Raw genomic sequence first — 17,069 nt, forward strand, 5'->3', positions numbered from 1 at the left:
CAAATTCTTCACATTGATATGAAATAATGCAGTAAATCTATGATTTATGGGCTTTTCCAAAGGCTTTGCAAATAAAGAAATGCATAACTTTTTCAAATTCAGTGTTAACATGTGTTTTTCAGTATGTACAAAATGTGATGATCATAAAAATGTGGTTTTATACAGATCATATCGACATCGGTAAATATCGGTTATCGGCCTTATGGCCGATAACCGATATTTTATATTTATATTTAATATAATATCGGTTATCGGCATCGGCCAAAATCTTCATATCGGTGCATCCCTAGTTCCAGGAGTCTTTGATACAGGCGTGGACCACTGCCACAAAGCTCCATAGAGCTCCATATGCTGACCGTCCGAGTAGGCTGTCTGCCAACCTGGCAAAGCATTTCCCTGTCAGGAATGACCCCACCCCCCAAAATGACAACCCAGCAAAGAGATGCAAGGTGTGTATGGCCAACAAAAACAGAAAGGAGACACGTTTCGAGTGCAACTTCTGCCGCATCCCCTTGTGCAGGGTCCCCTGCTTTGAGGTCTACCATGACACTCTGAACTATAAAGAGTAGGGGTGTCACGATACACTAGGTTCACGATACGATACAATAGACGATATTGGGTTCACGATAACAATACGATACGATATTTTTTGCGATCGATTTGTAAGTTGAGGGGGCATCCTTCACGCTAATTTGAGTAATTTCACCATTTTCATCCTCCGTGTCTGTAACGTCCCTCGTCTGTTCAAACAAAGCAATGAAAAGGAGAGCGAGCATGCAATCAGATGCAGATCAGTGCCACCATGTTCAGCTTCTTTTTCTCGCGATATGAGATTTCATCTCAACGATACATATTGTCACGTTTTGATATCGCGATATATTGTGGGACGATATATTGTGACATAAAGAGTAAATTCCCCTCAGTGGTAGAACGAACTCCCCACTGAGGTCAGGACGGCCGAATCCCTGCCCATCTTTCGCCGAAGATTGAAAACTCCTTTTCTTTTCTTTTTTCAACTTTTTATTTTAGTTTTCAGTGAGTCCACCTTTGAAAAAAAAAATCACCTTTTCAAGCGCCACTTGAGTCCCTCCTGAACTAACCCTTTTGATGTAGCATCTCCCCCCCCCCTTCTCCACCCCAAACCCCCTCCCCCCATCTAGCATCTCCCCCCCCTTCATCACCCCAAACCCCCCCCCCCCCCAAAAAAAAGAAACAAAAAAAACAAAAAAAAAAAAAACATTGATGTTTTACTCTACTGCTGCAAGGGTGTATCTGTGTAGATGATGTTCCACAGTTGATTCCACTAATGTTGACAATGTGACATTGTAAGTCGCTTTGGATAAAAGTGTCTGCTAAATGACGAAATGTAATGTAATGTAAAGAGACACACATGGGCCCCGCGCGCACACACACATTCACACTCACTCACACTGAGTAAACTGTATTGTTGAATGTAAAAAAAGCACTTCATTTATATATATATATTAGGGCTGGGACGGATCAGAAAACCCACGGATCGGATCGCGTGACGGATTTTGAGCCACGGATCACGGATTTTTCGGATCAGCAAAAAAAAAAAAAAATAGGCTATATCAGATTTTTTCTCTCAAAATTAGATTTTCGATTTGAATTTTTAATACTATTATACTTCTCTAACCATTTGTTGCCCTGCACAGCTCAAAAAATATTTTTTTCTCATGACACAATTTATGCTTTTACTCTGAAGGCAAAACAACCCAACTTCCTGTTTTAGGTGGCACTGCGCCTAACTTCCTGCCTGTTGCTTGCTAACGTAGTCACATGACACGGGTACAGAGTCAGACCAGACCGGTGAGTCTGGAAACATAATGTTGATGCTACGTTATGCTACTCGGTGGCCCCACGTGTTGTTTTGTTGTTATGCGTCCAAGGCAACATTTCACCGTCCGGTGATAATGTGTTCGTGAAACGTGTGCGCGTGTGTGTGTGTCAGTGTGTGTGTGTGTGTGTGTGTGTGTGTGCGTGTTGTGGCTCGTGCTATCTTGTGCAGCGCGCAACATGCTGCTCGCATTCCTGTGCTTTTTCAGAGGTGTTGAAATAAGTTTGCTGTCTTTAGTAGCCACTAGCCACAGCCTTCAGAGAGACTTTACAGCGAAGGGATGAGGAAGCTCACTTGTGCTTGCCATGATGATGCCTGGCTGTGTCTGGCTGCGCTGCAGGCGTTCTTCTCATACACTAACGTTAAACGTTAAATGAAACGAAAGGGGGGGGGGGGGGGGGGGGGGGTCCGCGGACCAAGACGTTCCGAACCGTGTGCCGAACCGTGGGGGCTGATCCGTACGGGTCACGGATTATCCGTGATCCGTCCCAGCCCTAATATATATATATATATATTATTATTTTTTGTCATTTGTGTCATAACGAATAGTATTTACATGTCTGATGTCAATACAGTTCAAAATAAAAGAATTGAGAGCGAGTTCTGCCTGAGATTGTGTCTTTTACAAAAATGGCCTTTTCTGCTGTTTCTCTTCTCAGAGAGACCTTTTTGGTGAAAACAGGGTGTATATAAATGGCTATAAGTAGAGTACAGAACATGCTAAAAGCTCACTTTTTTTTTCCTGGTGAACCCAGAGACGTACATCTTCATTTTGAGGTATTGCAAATCACTCTGGTGCTAATAGATAATTTACTGTGGGTCTTGAAAGATGACCAACAATTATGAAAATCTTTGGCCTGTGCTCAATATTGGCAGTCCTAAACTGGCCATGAATGAGTTAACTACGCTGGTCGTAGCAATGCGCGTCCATGTGAATTGCCGGGGAATGCCCCCTGATTGGGCCAAAAATGTGCCTCGCGCTGTCACCCACTACTGTATGTGCGTCACTACACCCTCCCTCCTCCCACCCCCCTCCTCCTGTAGAAGCCCGGGGGAAAATGGCGGCGGCGATTAGTGTCAGGCAGTCTGAATGAAATTGAATGTAACGTTCCCAATTCTATGTATTATATTCTAAAAAACGACCCTCAATATTTGGGAAGTAGACACAACTAGATCGTTATAATCTAACTTCATGCTTCAAAGGCGACTTTACAACGATGAGGACGTACAATTCAATTACAGCAGGTCTCCGCTGATAAACACGGAGATCTCTGTTACAGGCAGGCACCCCGACCCTACGCCTCCTCCTGACCAGGTGTAAGAGTTACGCATGGGCGTAGTGAAAAGAAGGCTTAAGCCCTCTTGGTGCAACCGGCATAGCTGTTAGGTCGTAAAGTTACGACCAACTTAGCTTAAGACCAGTCGTGAGACCACTTGGTGCAACCGGCCCCAGAGCTCACCGTACGCGAGGAAAAACAGTCTCGGTAGAACATGGCAAGTCCTCCACCTCTCCATGAGGAACGAGGGGCGCAAGAGTAGACACAGTTTGGTGGGCAAAGTTCGTTTAGCGCGGCAAATTCATCTGCTTTCTGCCAGGTTTCCGAAATCAGCAGCCAGTCCAGCTTCTTGGATACGAAGAGATCGTTCAGGAAGAACGACTTGTTGGTTATGGATCTGGCGTTTAGTAATCCAAAGCAGATGGAGTCCGGATCCAGCTCTGTCGAGTGTTGACGCTCGGGGTAGGGGCCGCAGACACCTGGACCGGTGTCCGGCTCAGTGGAACACAGGAACATATGCCGGTAGCAGTGAGGGAGACGCTGGGAGGATGGGCCGGAGGCAGGATAGCCTAACGCCGGAGACCGTAGCCGTGCAGGTGGAGAGGGGCAAGGCCAGGGTGCGGTCTCGGATTAGCTTTCGCAACTTCACCGCAGCTCCAGCTCGTCTACCCCGACATCTCGCACGCCTTGTCCGACAGCAGCAGGATGACGCCCAGATCATTGAGGGGATCTGGAGACGTAACGCCCGGTGTGAACTCCACTGTTCAGATCGTTGAGACAGGGAACCCACCACCGAATCGCGAATGTTCAACAAGGTAAGTCGGTCATACACAGCCACCGATTGTACACTGTTCACACATAACGATGAACAAACAAACAGGACAAACCAAACAAGGATCCAGCACAGACGACTAGCTGCCAACATAGGCGCGGCCATCTTGCATCAGGCACACAGTTAGATTACCCTGCTGATGTGAGGAAAATCTGCGATGTGCGATAACATTGTTCAATATAGCAATGACGATACGACTTGCGATAAATAAACAAATATTAAAGTATGCATATTAGCTATACAGTTCCTATGTCTTTCTGCTTTAATAATGCTAACATAGCCTATGCCCACTGAATAAAGAAATGAAATACACACTGAGTCTAGCTGAAACTACACACAGCGTGTTTGGGCTTTGGCAGAGGGGCAGTGCGCACTGTTGCAAGGGAAAGGTGTACGCTGGATTTACAACACAAGACAAAATGATCAGATGCTGAGTGGGAATGCATGACGCATGTAAATAAAACGTCTTTTGTTATTCATTGCATTTCAGGCAGTCTTTGCGATGTGTTTATTGCGCATGTTCATATTGCGATGACGATGAAAATACGATTAATTGTGCAGCCCTAGCACACAGGTCTCCATACACTGCATCCACAACATGAGATCTCTAGAAACATGCCGTAAAGCAGTATGCTCCTACCCGAGCCTTCCTCCGGCCGGCTGTACAGGCTGTCCTCTCCGGCCAGCGGGGCCCAGGACAGAGAGTGGATCTCATCATCATGTCCACGCAGACGATGCAGCACCTCGCCCTTCCTGCTCACGTCCATCAGCACGATCATCCCGTCTTTGTACCTGAGACAGATCATGACAGCGTTGTTACAACAGAATTAAAGTAAAGTAAGTTAAGGTATTTTGATACTGTTGAACTTGATACTGAGTGGTATAAATGTTTTGATGCTTTCACCACATGATCTGCAAGCTGACAGTACATTTCAGCATCACCACCAGTACAGAGAGTGTAAACATGTGGACTGGAATAGCTAAAGACCCCGGAAACCAAAATCCACAAAAACCTTCTAACTATGTAATGTAGGGTCGTATGTGAGTAATTATAAGCCTCAAAAAGTTTGAGACATTAGTTTCAACCCAAATCCTAAATATCGCCATTTCAATATTTACAATTTTTCTTCTTTTTTTACAATGAATTGGGTGGTGCTGAGAGTTAGCATGTTTACACAATAACGTCACTTGAAATGCGGCTCGTTAAGTGGTATTTTTTCCGCTATTTACAATTTGAATACCGTAATTACTATCCCCATCCATAATAAGGTTGTACCTTCATCAGTAACTGGGGGCTACTGTCTCACGTTATCAATCCAGCTCACGACGCTGTTATCATTTGGCACTCTGCAGCAGCCAGCAGCACAGTCTAGCTGCGGGGACCTACCCCCGCAGTAATAGCGTCCCCACTAGATGGCAGCCTACACAAATTGGCCGTCGGATTCGTGTATACTGCTTGTTTACTTTTTAGTATGAACCCTTGACCCTAGTTCTTTTACCATCATGCTCAGGGACTACAGATGAAAATTAGCTCTCTTGCTAACTCTGGTACATTTACATGGATGTGCAAACTGACATGTTGATTAATTTACACCGTCCCTGTAAAAAAAAATGCTTAAATAAATAAATAAAATCTGCTGTGGGGTATTTAAGAATTATTTTACATTTATAAAACAGTCAGACGAGTCTCTGAGCAAGACCACTCCACTTTCACTTTCTCTGATAGGGTCTCAGCAGAGCTGGAAAAGTATAAATGAAGTAAGTGGGCTACACTGAGCCGTGTTTTTGACCACATTTTTTACCCTTGTAGTAAAACTTTGATTTCTAACTGTTCGCTCCCAGTGCACGCGCGATCTGCCTCGCCCATGATTCGGCCAGAATTTGAGGAAGTAGCCTTCGAGCCAGCACGGACCGAGGCAGAGAGCCAGATGGAGAACGGGGGAGAGGGAGAGACGGAGCAGAGAAGGAGAGAGACAGAGAAAGCGAGCAAGACAGACAGTGAGAAAGAGAGGGTTAGTTTGATCAGACACGGAGAGAGAGAGACGAGACAGAGAGGGGGAGAGAGGGAAAGTGAGAAAGAGAGGGGGGAGAGAGAGCATGCACATTGCACACAGCTGCTCTTGTCTGCACACAACCTCTCCCCCTCCCCCCCGATGTGCCAGAGCTGGTTCAATGCGACACGCCTAGACAATCCGCCAGGGAGCTTGAGGGGATAATTCTACCTAGTTTCTCCATGACTTTCAAACATAGATTTATATTAGAGATGCACCGATTGCCATTTTCTTGGCCGATTCCGATTTCCGATTTTTGAATAGTCTGACTTGCCGATACCGATTTTTGCCGATTCCGATTTTCTTTCTAAGAACAACAATTGACAGCTTACACAAACGTTTTTGTAACTTTGTTTGAAAATTAAGATTCATAGAACAATTCTTATCATTTGCATGAAGTAGGACCATCTCACTCAAACACATCTCAAAATAAAAGTGTTCCAGGTTAGGCTACTGGGCAGAGCTTTTTTGTGCAAATACAATGAATACAAAAATTAAATTAAATCCAATAGCCTATATCCCACAGCTATCATGCATTTACTTTTCCAAAAGAAAACAGGTGCAACAGAACATCAAAATGATCCATGGACAAGGAGTTTATAGACTGGCTCCAGACCAGTCCTCTTGAGTAGAGGGGAAATGAGTTTATGAGTTACAGTAACGATCTTCAGTCTGAATATCAGGCGGAGTTTACACACAGTCCGAAGTTTGGTATGCATATTTTTATCTGCCATCTGAAAAAATATCGTCACGCACAGAAAACCTTGCACACTTGTGAGTCCGATGCATTTTTATTATTATGTCCGTCGTTCTATTTGCAATACGAAACAAATAGTCTCTGCTGTATCCACGTTACAACATGACTGACAGGCTGAGGCAGCAGCGCTGATGTGGAATGGAGAATGCAGGTCGGGGAATGGTTATACTGGACACAATGCTCGTGTTCACCTCGCCAAGCCGGCTGTGCGCGGTGGCGGGTTGCTGGAGCACCGCTTCCCGGGGAGAGAGAGCAGAGAGAGAGGGGCCAGTGAGGTGAAGCGAGCCGCTCAGACTGGACCGAGCGGGACTCCGCCGCACCTCTGTCTATTTTCGACTAGCATGTGTGACAAACTGCGAGCTTTGTCTACTTCACTGACGGTGAAGAAATTCCACAACGAGGAAGGTATGCTGGCGTGTGTGGTGTGGTGGCTGGGTGCCTGTCTCGGTGCTTTGGGGTGCACGCACGTCATGTGAAAATCGGCTCACAGAATCGGCTATTTAGAGTGACCGGCGCAGATCACCGATCGAGGCCGATCACGTGAAAATCGGCCATTTCCGGTCACATGCCGATCGATCGGTGCATCCCTAATTTATATACTTTGCGACGTTCATCATCGTTCAAATTTGGCTGGTGGCTTATTAACATAGGTTCATGTGGTGTGATGAACTCAAAATGCATATTTAGTTTGGGTTTCCAGGGTCTTTAAAGTCAGAATGGAACCACATTTTGAGAGCATCTTGCCTCCTGTTAACACATTCACTGCCAGCCGTTTTTTTTTTACTGTAGGTAGCTTCTGCCAGAGGGTTTTTTTAAGGATTCTGGCTCATCTTTCAAGAGCCGAGGATTATTTTCTGCTAAGATTTTGTGAACACAAAATATCTCAAAAGAACTACCGTAATAGAATGTGTGCTTTCTCTGTCTAAAAGAGTTAGTTTGTAGAGTTAGTAGTTATGTAGATATTAGCCGTTGAGTACAGCATGGTTTCAGCGTCTGAGACTGAAAGCTGAGATAATCGCAGTTTTGTGAAATTCAATCAAACAGGCAGAACAGTCACTTTAACCATTTATTTTTGGCATCAGTGAGACATCAGACATCTAAACAATATAGTTCTGAACCCCCTCTCCTTCAAACTCCTCCCTCCGTGGGCGTGTCTCTGGTGGCTTTCAGCAGCGTTTGTCACAAGCGAGTTTTCTGCTGCTGCTGCGAGTTTGAGCAGCCTCCCTCCCTGGCGGCCCCCTCGTCGGCGAGTCTGGATGGGGCTGCTCGTTTCTTGGGTTTTCGGTTGAGAGCTTTGATGAAGCTTTGTGCGATTCTAGGCTTTATGCTGCGTGTTTCAAAGTGTGTTTTGCACCCAGTCTATTTTTGGAACCCCCCACCGTTGTGCGCCCGTGTGCACCAGCGCGAAAGCGTTTTCGCCTACAGTATGAGAATGAGGCTCGTTCGTTTTCGGTTGTGAGCTCAGCTGGAATGAAGCTGCTTGCGATTCCTTTCTGCTGGTGTTTCAAAGGTGTTTCAAAGTGTGTTGCACCCATAATCTATTATGCAAATTTGCAATCGCCCACCGCCAGCTCCCAAGCGCGAAAGCGAAAGCGTTTTCGCCAATCCATTTTCATGAGAATGGCTTCCTCACACTGCTTTTTGCTTGGCTTCCTCTAGTCTGGAGAGCACTGTCGCCACTTAGTGGGTCGGTGGAATGGGTTGTACACGTTCGGTGGCTCCAATATTTATATAAGAGATGTAAAAGGGTTAGATCAACGTCCCACCGTCAAAAAAAAAAAACACGTCATTGGCAGTCAACCGTTGGATTTTTTTTGACGTATCAACACGTCAATGCAGGGCCCGAAATTAACTTTTTGACCCACCGGCCAGTGGCGGGTAGATGGAAAAAATCTACCCGCCAAGCATATTTCTTACCGGCCAAAAAAAAAAACGCATTTTTGTGTCACATATATCCATATATATCAATTTTTTTCAGTACATTTCAAGTAGATAAGGTATTACGTTGAAGAATACACACTTAAATAAGAGGGCAGAGTAAAATTTGAAGCAAATTATTTTAATATATTGATTGATGATTGATTAATCAATAGCCTACATGTCAAGTCAATCTTATAAATACATGTCAAGTCAATCTTGAGCTTAAATTGTTGCAAAAAAAAACAACGCAACTAAAAGTAATAACTGCGACAGTCTCAGTGCAGACAGCACACAACTTGGGCTACACACCTTTCTCTCCCACTCCACACCTGGCACCTGCGTTAGCTCTCCTGCACTCGTTCTTGGCTCCGCTTCGGCTTTATTGGTGGTAAGCATTTTGATTCATCTCCTCATCATACTCGCTCAATGAATCAATCGCTCGGCAACAAGCGCGAGCGATTGATTCATTGATTGATTCGCCCGATGTAGGCTGTCAATTTAGCAGAGGTTAAAAGAGCTTCTTACCTCCGCTAAATTGACGACTGCATTCCATTCCCCTCCAGTCATGTTTGGTAGCCTATACGGACGGCAGAGCCAGAATGAAACAGTCTCACAAAGCACTCGTGCCAGCTGCGCAGCAAAACACACATAACTATTATCTCCTCATATATACTGTATCATACGAGTGTCGGCAACAAGTGCGAGCGATTGATTCATTCATTTATTGATTCGCCCGACGTTAGGCTGTCACGCAATTGACACTGCTACGGGAGAGAATGAAACAGCCTCAGGAAGCACTCGTGTTATACTACTGCGCTGAACGCACTAACGTTAAACTAACCTTACGTTTCAGACTGCTCCCTTGTATATTGTGGCTGGGATCAGCGCTCCGCAGCACACTCCCAGGCCAGCGTTTAACACTGGGAAAAATACGCTAGGTGGACACAGGCCGGCTACACACAGTTTTAATATTACATGACGACTATTATGCGACCCGCCACGTGGCGGACAGACAGATGCCAAATCTAACACGCCAAAGCAAAAATATGCCCGCCATTGGCGGGTGGCGGGCTCTAATTTCGGGCCCTGCGTCAATGGCAGTGAACGTGTTAAAACAGGATCTTGGTGTGTGATTTTTTTAAAGGCTCTGCATGAAAAATGTTGTACAAAACATTTTAAAGCAGCTACGAGCAAGATTTTCGATTGTTATTAAACAGTCTAAATTTAATATCGATGCCTCACATCTTACCTCTAATAGTAGACGAGACCAACGCCGAGTAGTCTCGCTTGAACCCCGAGTGAATCGGCCAGTGTTGTCTTGATGATTAGTCTGTCTGCGGCCGGGGCAGATCAGGAAGTGAAATGAAACGATTTGCGGCAGCCACTTCGGCCATAACCACAAAATAACAAAATTACTTCCAAACAAACTGTTAGAATATAACGAGAAATGTTTGCGAGAGTAGCAAGCACCTGGATGTAGCGAGCATGGCGTTCTCCTTGTTTATGGTCTGTTGCTAGGCAGAGCGCAGGCAGCTGCCGTAAACCGTTTCGTTTTACTTCCTGGTCTATCCGGCCCGCCGGAAGACAGACACAGGTCTCTATCGTTGCATCGGCCTATGAACTGCGCCCAACGCCAGACGCAGCGCAGATTAGTGGGCGTGGACCAGCGCACTCGATATTTTGGTATCGGCGCTACACGCGGCCTTAAGCATTATAACCACGCCTTTTAAGCGTAAAATTATGCACAATCTGCTCATTGGAGAAGTGCAGTAAACGAATCACAAGCTTCCCGTTTAAGCTCCAATTCCACGGAGCGATCCAGTCGGGTCAGAAAAGCCAAGCGCTCTGAGCTCCCCCCCTCCCTTTCATCCCCGTCTGTCTCTATATATATTATTCCATATTATTATGCTTGTCAAAAACCAATCTCACTGCAGTTTAAATACTGCAAGCATGTAAATACGCTACACTATAGCAAGATCAAAGTGAAAAGAATGTTCTAAATCTAAACGCATCGGCTAGAAAAATATAGCCTATCCCTATGTCATGATGAGATTAGATTAGGGATGCACCGATCGATCGGCACGTGACCGGAAATGGCCGATTTTCACGTGATCGGCCTCGATCGGTGATCTGCGCCGGTCACTCTAAATAGCCGATTCTGTGAGCCGATTTTCACATGACGTGCGCGCACCCCAAAGCACCGAGACAGGCACCCAGCCACCACACCACACACGCCAGCATACCTTCCTCGTTGTGGATTTTTTTCACCGTCAGTGAAGGAGACAAATCTCGCAGTTTGTCACACATGCAAGTCGAAAATAAGCCGTGGAGACAGAGATGCGGCCGAGTCCCGCTCGGCTGGAGTCAAGTCTGAGCGGCTCGCTTCACCTCACTGGCCCCCCCTCTCTGCTCTCTCTCCCCGGGAAGCAGTGCTGCTGCACCCGGCCACAGCGCACAGCCGGCTTGGCGAGGTGAACGCGAGCATTGTGTCCAGTATAATAACCATTCCCCGACCTGCTTTCTCCATTCCACATCAGCGCTGCTGCCTCAGCCTGTCAAGTCATGTTGTAACGTTGATACAGGAGAGACTATTTGTTTCGTATTGCAAATAGAACGACATGAGAACGACGGACATAATAATAAAAATGCATCGGACTCACAAGTGTGCAACGTTTTCTGTGCGTGATGATATTTTTTCGGATGGCAGATAAAAATACCAAACTTCGGATTGTGTGTAAACTCCGCCTGATATTCAGACTGAAGATCGTTACTGTAACTCATAAACTCATTTCCCCTCTACTCAAGAGGACTGGTCTGGAGCCAGTCTATAAACTCCTTGTCCATGGATCATTTTGATGTTCTGTTGCACCTGTTTTCTTTTGGAAAAGTAAATGCATGATAGCTGTGGGATATAGGCTATTGGATTTAATAAAATTTTTGTATTCATTGTATTTGCACAAAAAAGCTCTGTCCAGTAGCCTAACCTGGAACACTTTTATTTTGAGATGTGTTTGAGTGAGATGGTCCTACTTCATGCAAATGATAAGAATTGTTTATTTGTTTATTTGGATCCCCATTAGATGTAAGAATTGTTCTATGAATCTTAATTTTCAAACAAAGTTACAAAAACGTTTGTGTAAGCTGTCAATTGTTGTTTTTAGAAAAAAAAATCGGAATCGGCAAAAATCGGTATCGGCAAGTCAGACTATTCAAAAATCGGAAATCGGAATCGGCCAAGAAAATGGCAATCGGTGCATCCCTAGATTAGATTGGTGAAAGTTTGTCCAGAATGATATCGTTTTCTCTCCCCTGCTGCACAGGTAGGATGATGCACATAAATCTAGCCTACATTATGTAAAGTCATTGCATAAATGTGTTTTTATTGTAAAAGAAAATGTGAAGTAAGCCGTCTTATTGGAGCGACATCACAGTAGGAAGTCACAGTAGAACACGGCTGTCACTCATCTAATTCGCGTTAAGTCTGCGAGGGATATACTGTATATACCACCAGGATTACATATATGTTTCACATAGGGTTGTGTTTTGATTTCGAGATTTTATTTTGTCCAATATTGAAATGTTCTACAATTGCATGTTGTATTAACATTACACATTATTTCTCTCTACCTTTCTATCTATTTAGGCTCATTTGGTTGCTATTTATTCTCGAAATGTATTAGCCTCAATGCATGCTGGGAGATATCACATTTGTGGCTAAATTAACACCAGGGGAAGACATCGTTAGGCCGGTATTTAAGGCCGAAACGCCCATTCTGGCCTATTCTGGCACTGTGCCACGCCTCTTCGGCATAAAGTGCATTTTGGGGCCTAAAACCATGATGTTATTTTCCTGAGGCAGGCGCAAGGCGCGTTTTTTTGCATTAAACGCCAGTTTCTGCGCCTAAGGCCAGTGGGAAAATAGAGCCCACAGACTCTATACATCAAGAGAGCAATCTCCGATTCACACGGCTTTGGTCTCAGCTACTATTATAGGTAAGATATGATGCATCAATATTTAGGGCTGGGTTCAAAAAAATCGATTCTCCGATTTTTATTTTAATCCTCGATTATCGATTCATATGTCGAGATCGATTTTTTTTTTTTTTTTTTTTTAATAAACAGGCTAAAATATTATGCTGTGTGTGGTAGTTGAAACATAGTTTCAAGTTGACGTTTATTTATGTTTGTAGTTGAAACAAAAACATAAATACGGTACTGTAGGCTACATAAATGGAAATGTTTGATCATTAATATCTACTTTTAGAAATTATATAGGCTGAAATCAAATCACTGTGCATAATTGTGAAAGTGTCTTTATTGACAGATGAAAAGGCTGTTATTTACCCTTTGTCACCACCTGGTGAGTAAATATATGTGTAACTAAAACCATTAAAATTGACAACAGGTCTGCAACTTTTTTTCCCCATGTATCTACTTGGCTGGTTGGGAACCCCTGTGTTACATAACTGGGCAGTCATGTAATTCAGGGTACAGCTCTAAAAACACGTTTTGGTATCACTAACCAAATCAATATTGAAATTGATCGAATCGGAATCGAATCGAATTAGGGCTGCATGATATTGGAAAAAACTGACATTGCGATATTCCCCGCCCATGCGATATATATTGCGATATGAAAAAATACAGATTTTCACAAGATTACCAGAATAGCTCTATTTGAAAGAAAATAATATTTCTAGAATGATTGGGATGATTTTGTAGAGGAGTCCATCTGATTTTGGAGGGGAAATTAGGTATTTTAATGTTTCTCAACCACTGGGCTGTGACCTACTGGTAGGCCTCAGAGCGTCATCTATCAGGGTGCATACACATTTTGACCAATGGATTTCCATGACTTACATACATGAAAAAGTGAGTGAGTTATGACATTCTACTTTAAAATGTCACTAGCCTATACTTCACTTAGTGTAATGCAGCCTTTAAAACCAGGGAAAGATAACATGTATGCTGTATCACCATATTACCATCCAACATCTAAGACCATATAGTCTCATATCACAATATTGATATAAATTTGATATATTGCCCACCCCTAATATTGAGTGCCAGAATCTACCTCCCAATGATGCTATTTGCAGAAAACCATTAGATTTAATTGATTATAATCACTGCTTTCAACTTCTTTCGTTCTTCTAACATTTCAATAAATCAACAATGAAACACCGCTGCCACTTCACACACTTGGTCTGACCCCCCGGGAAACCCCCTCCAGAAACTACCAAGTGGTACACTCCGCATTTGGGGAGTTCCGGTTTTTGAGCGCACGCAGGGCAGTACAGAGAGACGAGGATTCACATGCAGCCGACCGGTGACAAACAATTCATTCGTGAAAAGTAATAAATATACATTTAATTGCCCAGCTATGTCTATTGTCTTTTTATTTTCACCGACATGTTTTGTGTAAATGAGTCGCTATGTATGATTAACTCTACCGTAACGTTACTGCTATCATGTGATGCAACATCAGAGACTGAGGGGGAGAGACAGCTGCAGTGATAACACGGACAACTTCTCAGTAATCACTTTAGCCTTCGTGTCATAAGTTGCGGTCTTGCTTTTTGGTGTTTCAAGAGTAAATATCTCCACTCCATGGACATGAGTTACAGCAGCCAGCCTGCTGTATACTAGTGCGCTGCAAGCTGTGGACAAGTCCGCCTCCGCAATCACATCGTTTACAGACAGGCTACTGTCAGCAACCCAACAAAAGCAAAAACAATTCAATTGAGCTCTCTGTGCATGTTTGTTGTGTTGAATCTAAGCACTAAATGAGTGAGTACAGTAGCGGGGTGTCTCTCTCCTTTGAGAGAGCCTGCATTTCACTCAGTAGGCTCCTCCCCTAAAGTGAGAGTTTATCAAGCAACATGACGAGTTAATTTGCTTGTGACATCACACGTCCTGCGATGTGACTATCGCGCATGCGCACATTGCGATGACGATGTGTAAACGATATATCGTGCAGCCCTAAATCGAATCGAATCAAATCGAAATTAATCGATTCGCAACCTTGTGAATCGGAATCGAATCGATTCTTGAAATTTGAACCAATACCCAGCTCTATCAATATTACATTTAGACTGTTTAACTCATTGAGTGCCATGGACGTCTTTCGACGTCCAATTAAATAGTGACGTAGAGTGCCACGGACGTCTTTCGACGTCCAATGTGTTTTTTGACGGTGGGACGTCGATCAAAGCCTTCCGCATCTCCTGTACAACTATTATAGCTATTGGAGGTCTAGAACCTATTTTACAGAACCCTTAGGTGGCGACAGTGCTCTCCAGGTTAACAGAAAGGCAGAGAAAAACAGAGAATAAGTCGTTGGGGAAACGGAAATCGCATCGCATCCGTATGCATCGATATGCATGAAGCGTTTTAACGTTAGATGTGCCTGCAGCAGCAGCAGCCAATCTGCTCCCACAATTGAGCTCCTCCATGTCCGCTGCGACAGCCCATTCGCATGATCAGCCGTGGAGTTTGTTATTATTCTCAACTGGAAGCATAGGAGCCGGTGACAAACACACGCGGAAGCTGTAAAAAAGCTGGATGTCGCGCACCCTTCACAGTGCAGAGCAAACTCAGCAGAGAGCCACCTCCCATAAGGAGGAGTGTGCAGTTGAGGGGTGGGAGGGGGGGGGGGGGGGGGCACGCAGAGCAGCACACAACACTGACCCAGACAGACCCAGACAGCAGGACAGGGTTGGCAAACGCAAGCCAGAATATCCGATGCCCACCAGCAGCAAATCAAGACCAGCAAGAAACTGCAACCAGCAGCGCACGCAGGGGCCAGCGCTGCTGGTTGCAGCTAAAAATATTATTCTGCCAAACAAAATTCCCTGGCCTTCACTGTTTTATTGAAGGAAATTATTTTTGAGGTGTGACTACATCAGAAAATTAGCTTCAGAGTCAGTGATGTGTTTGAAATGTTTAATTTCACAAAAGGGCCATTATCTCAGCTTCTAGAAAAAAAAGGCTCTTTTTTGTTAAATCAAGCTATCTTCTCCGGCTGATAACTAAAGAACGGAAAATGATATCAATAAACCTGTTTTTGCTGATGATAGAAAAGAGTCTCATCGTTCTTTTTGCGTGTTCATTGTTTACATAGTAATATCACACAATATTCTGTGGGCCTCGAGAAATCACTGAAAAAAGCTCTGAAACTCTGGCACTGGGAGCGTCCGTTCTCCAAAAGTGGCTGGCACTCAATGAGTTACCGTAATAACAATCGAACATCTTGCTCGTAGCTGCTTTCAGGAATTTTATTTGAAAAATTCAATTGAGGCACATTGTGATATATACTGTATATCCATATTGAAAAATATCCTTATAATTATCATATCCCGATTTCACCCATATCCCAGCCCTAGTTGAATAGGAGTCTCACTGCACCCTGGATGTGTTTCTTACCCCACAGCCACATGGTTCCAGGCATGCGGGGAGCAGGCCAGGCAGAACAGGTTCCTGGGCTCGGGGAAGCAGCTGGTGGTGTGGCCCGTGTGGAGCCAGTGACAGATCACCACGCCCCTCTCCTCTCCCGACACCACCAGGTTTTTATCCACCGGGGACCAGTGCACCGCCGTGATGGAGCTCTGAAGGGACCAAACCACAACATGACATCCTGCTGGAAGGAGGGTTAGAACTAGGGATGTTCATCAATAATCGAAAATTGATAATTGATCTTTAAGGAATCAATTCGATCATGTGGAATTTTGATCGATTATTGTTTTGTTTTTTTGTTTTGTTTTGTTTTTGCGGACTAGGTTTGGGTGGAATTCTTTCCTCCTCTCCCCACTCCATTGCACAGCCGACTAACGTGAGGTGGAGCTTCGTATTCGTCTCTAGTTTTCTGGCTGGACGGGGCCCTTTGTGCCATCAACACTGTTTTTAACACGGGGAGTTCACACCGGCATGCGCCGGGGACACAAACGCACCCAGCGGTCTGCAGACCTCATTGAGGCCGTTATAAATATTAAACTTTGTACACTTCTCTCCTAATTTTCAACCAAGTGTGAGTAACGGTACACGTGTTTAAGTGAATTCAAGTCGTTTTATTGTTTATATAACGTTATGAACTATGAAGTAGCAGCAGTCAGCATGGACTCGGCTAGCCTTTAGCTGCTAAGCGTCCTGCTAAGGCTTAGCAGGATGCTAACGCCCACCTGAGACATTAGTGGCAAATAATAATATCCATGCGTTGGACTGAGAGCAGCTGGATGGAACTCGACCATCAGGACAGATGAGGAGGTTCTTGTCACGAGTTTATAAGCCTGGAAGCCACGGCCGGTGAGCTGAGTCTTACTTTCAAAATGTGAGTACAGTAGCCTAGCTAGCTTACATCATGTAACCTGTCATGTAA

At 44.4% G+C, this 17,069-nt stretch overlaps 1 protein-coding gene across 1 annotated transcript in view; it reads right to left on the bottom strand.

The window, feature by feature from the left end:
- gemin5 (gem (nuclear organelle) associated protein 5) overlaps positions 1–17,069 on the bottom strand; it is a 127,742-nt gene that overhangs the window by 105,200 nt on the left and 5,473 nt on the right. Inside the window, exons 3-4 of the mRNA XM_083646813.1 lie at positions 16,121–16,302; positions 4,608–4,759 (exon numbers count right to left, since the gene is read on the bottom strand). Coding sequence (XP_083502939.1) covers positions 4,608–4,759; positions 16,121–16,302 — 334 coding nt within the window. The remainder of the gene's footprint in view (positions 1–4,607; positions 4,760–16,120; positions 16,303–17,069) is intronic.

The sequence above is a fragment of the Poromitra crassiceps genome (genome assembly GCF_964638095.1).
Source record: "Poromitra crassiceps genome assembly, chromosome: 1".
NCBI lineage: Eukaryota > Metazoa > Chordata > Actinopteri > Beryciformes > Melamphaidae > Poromitra > Poromitra crassiceps.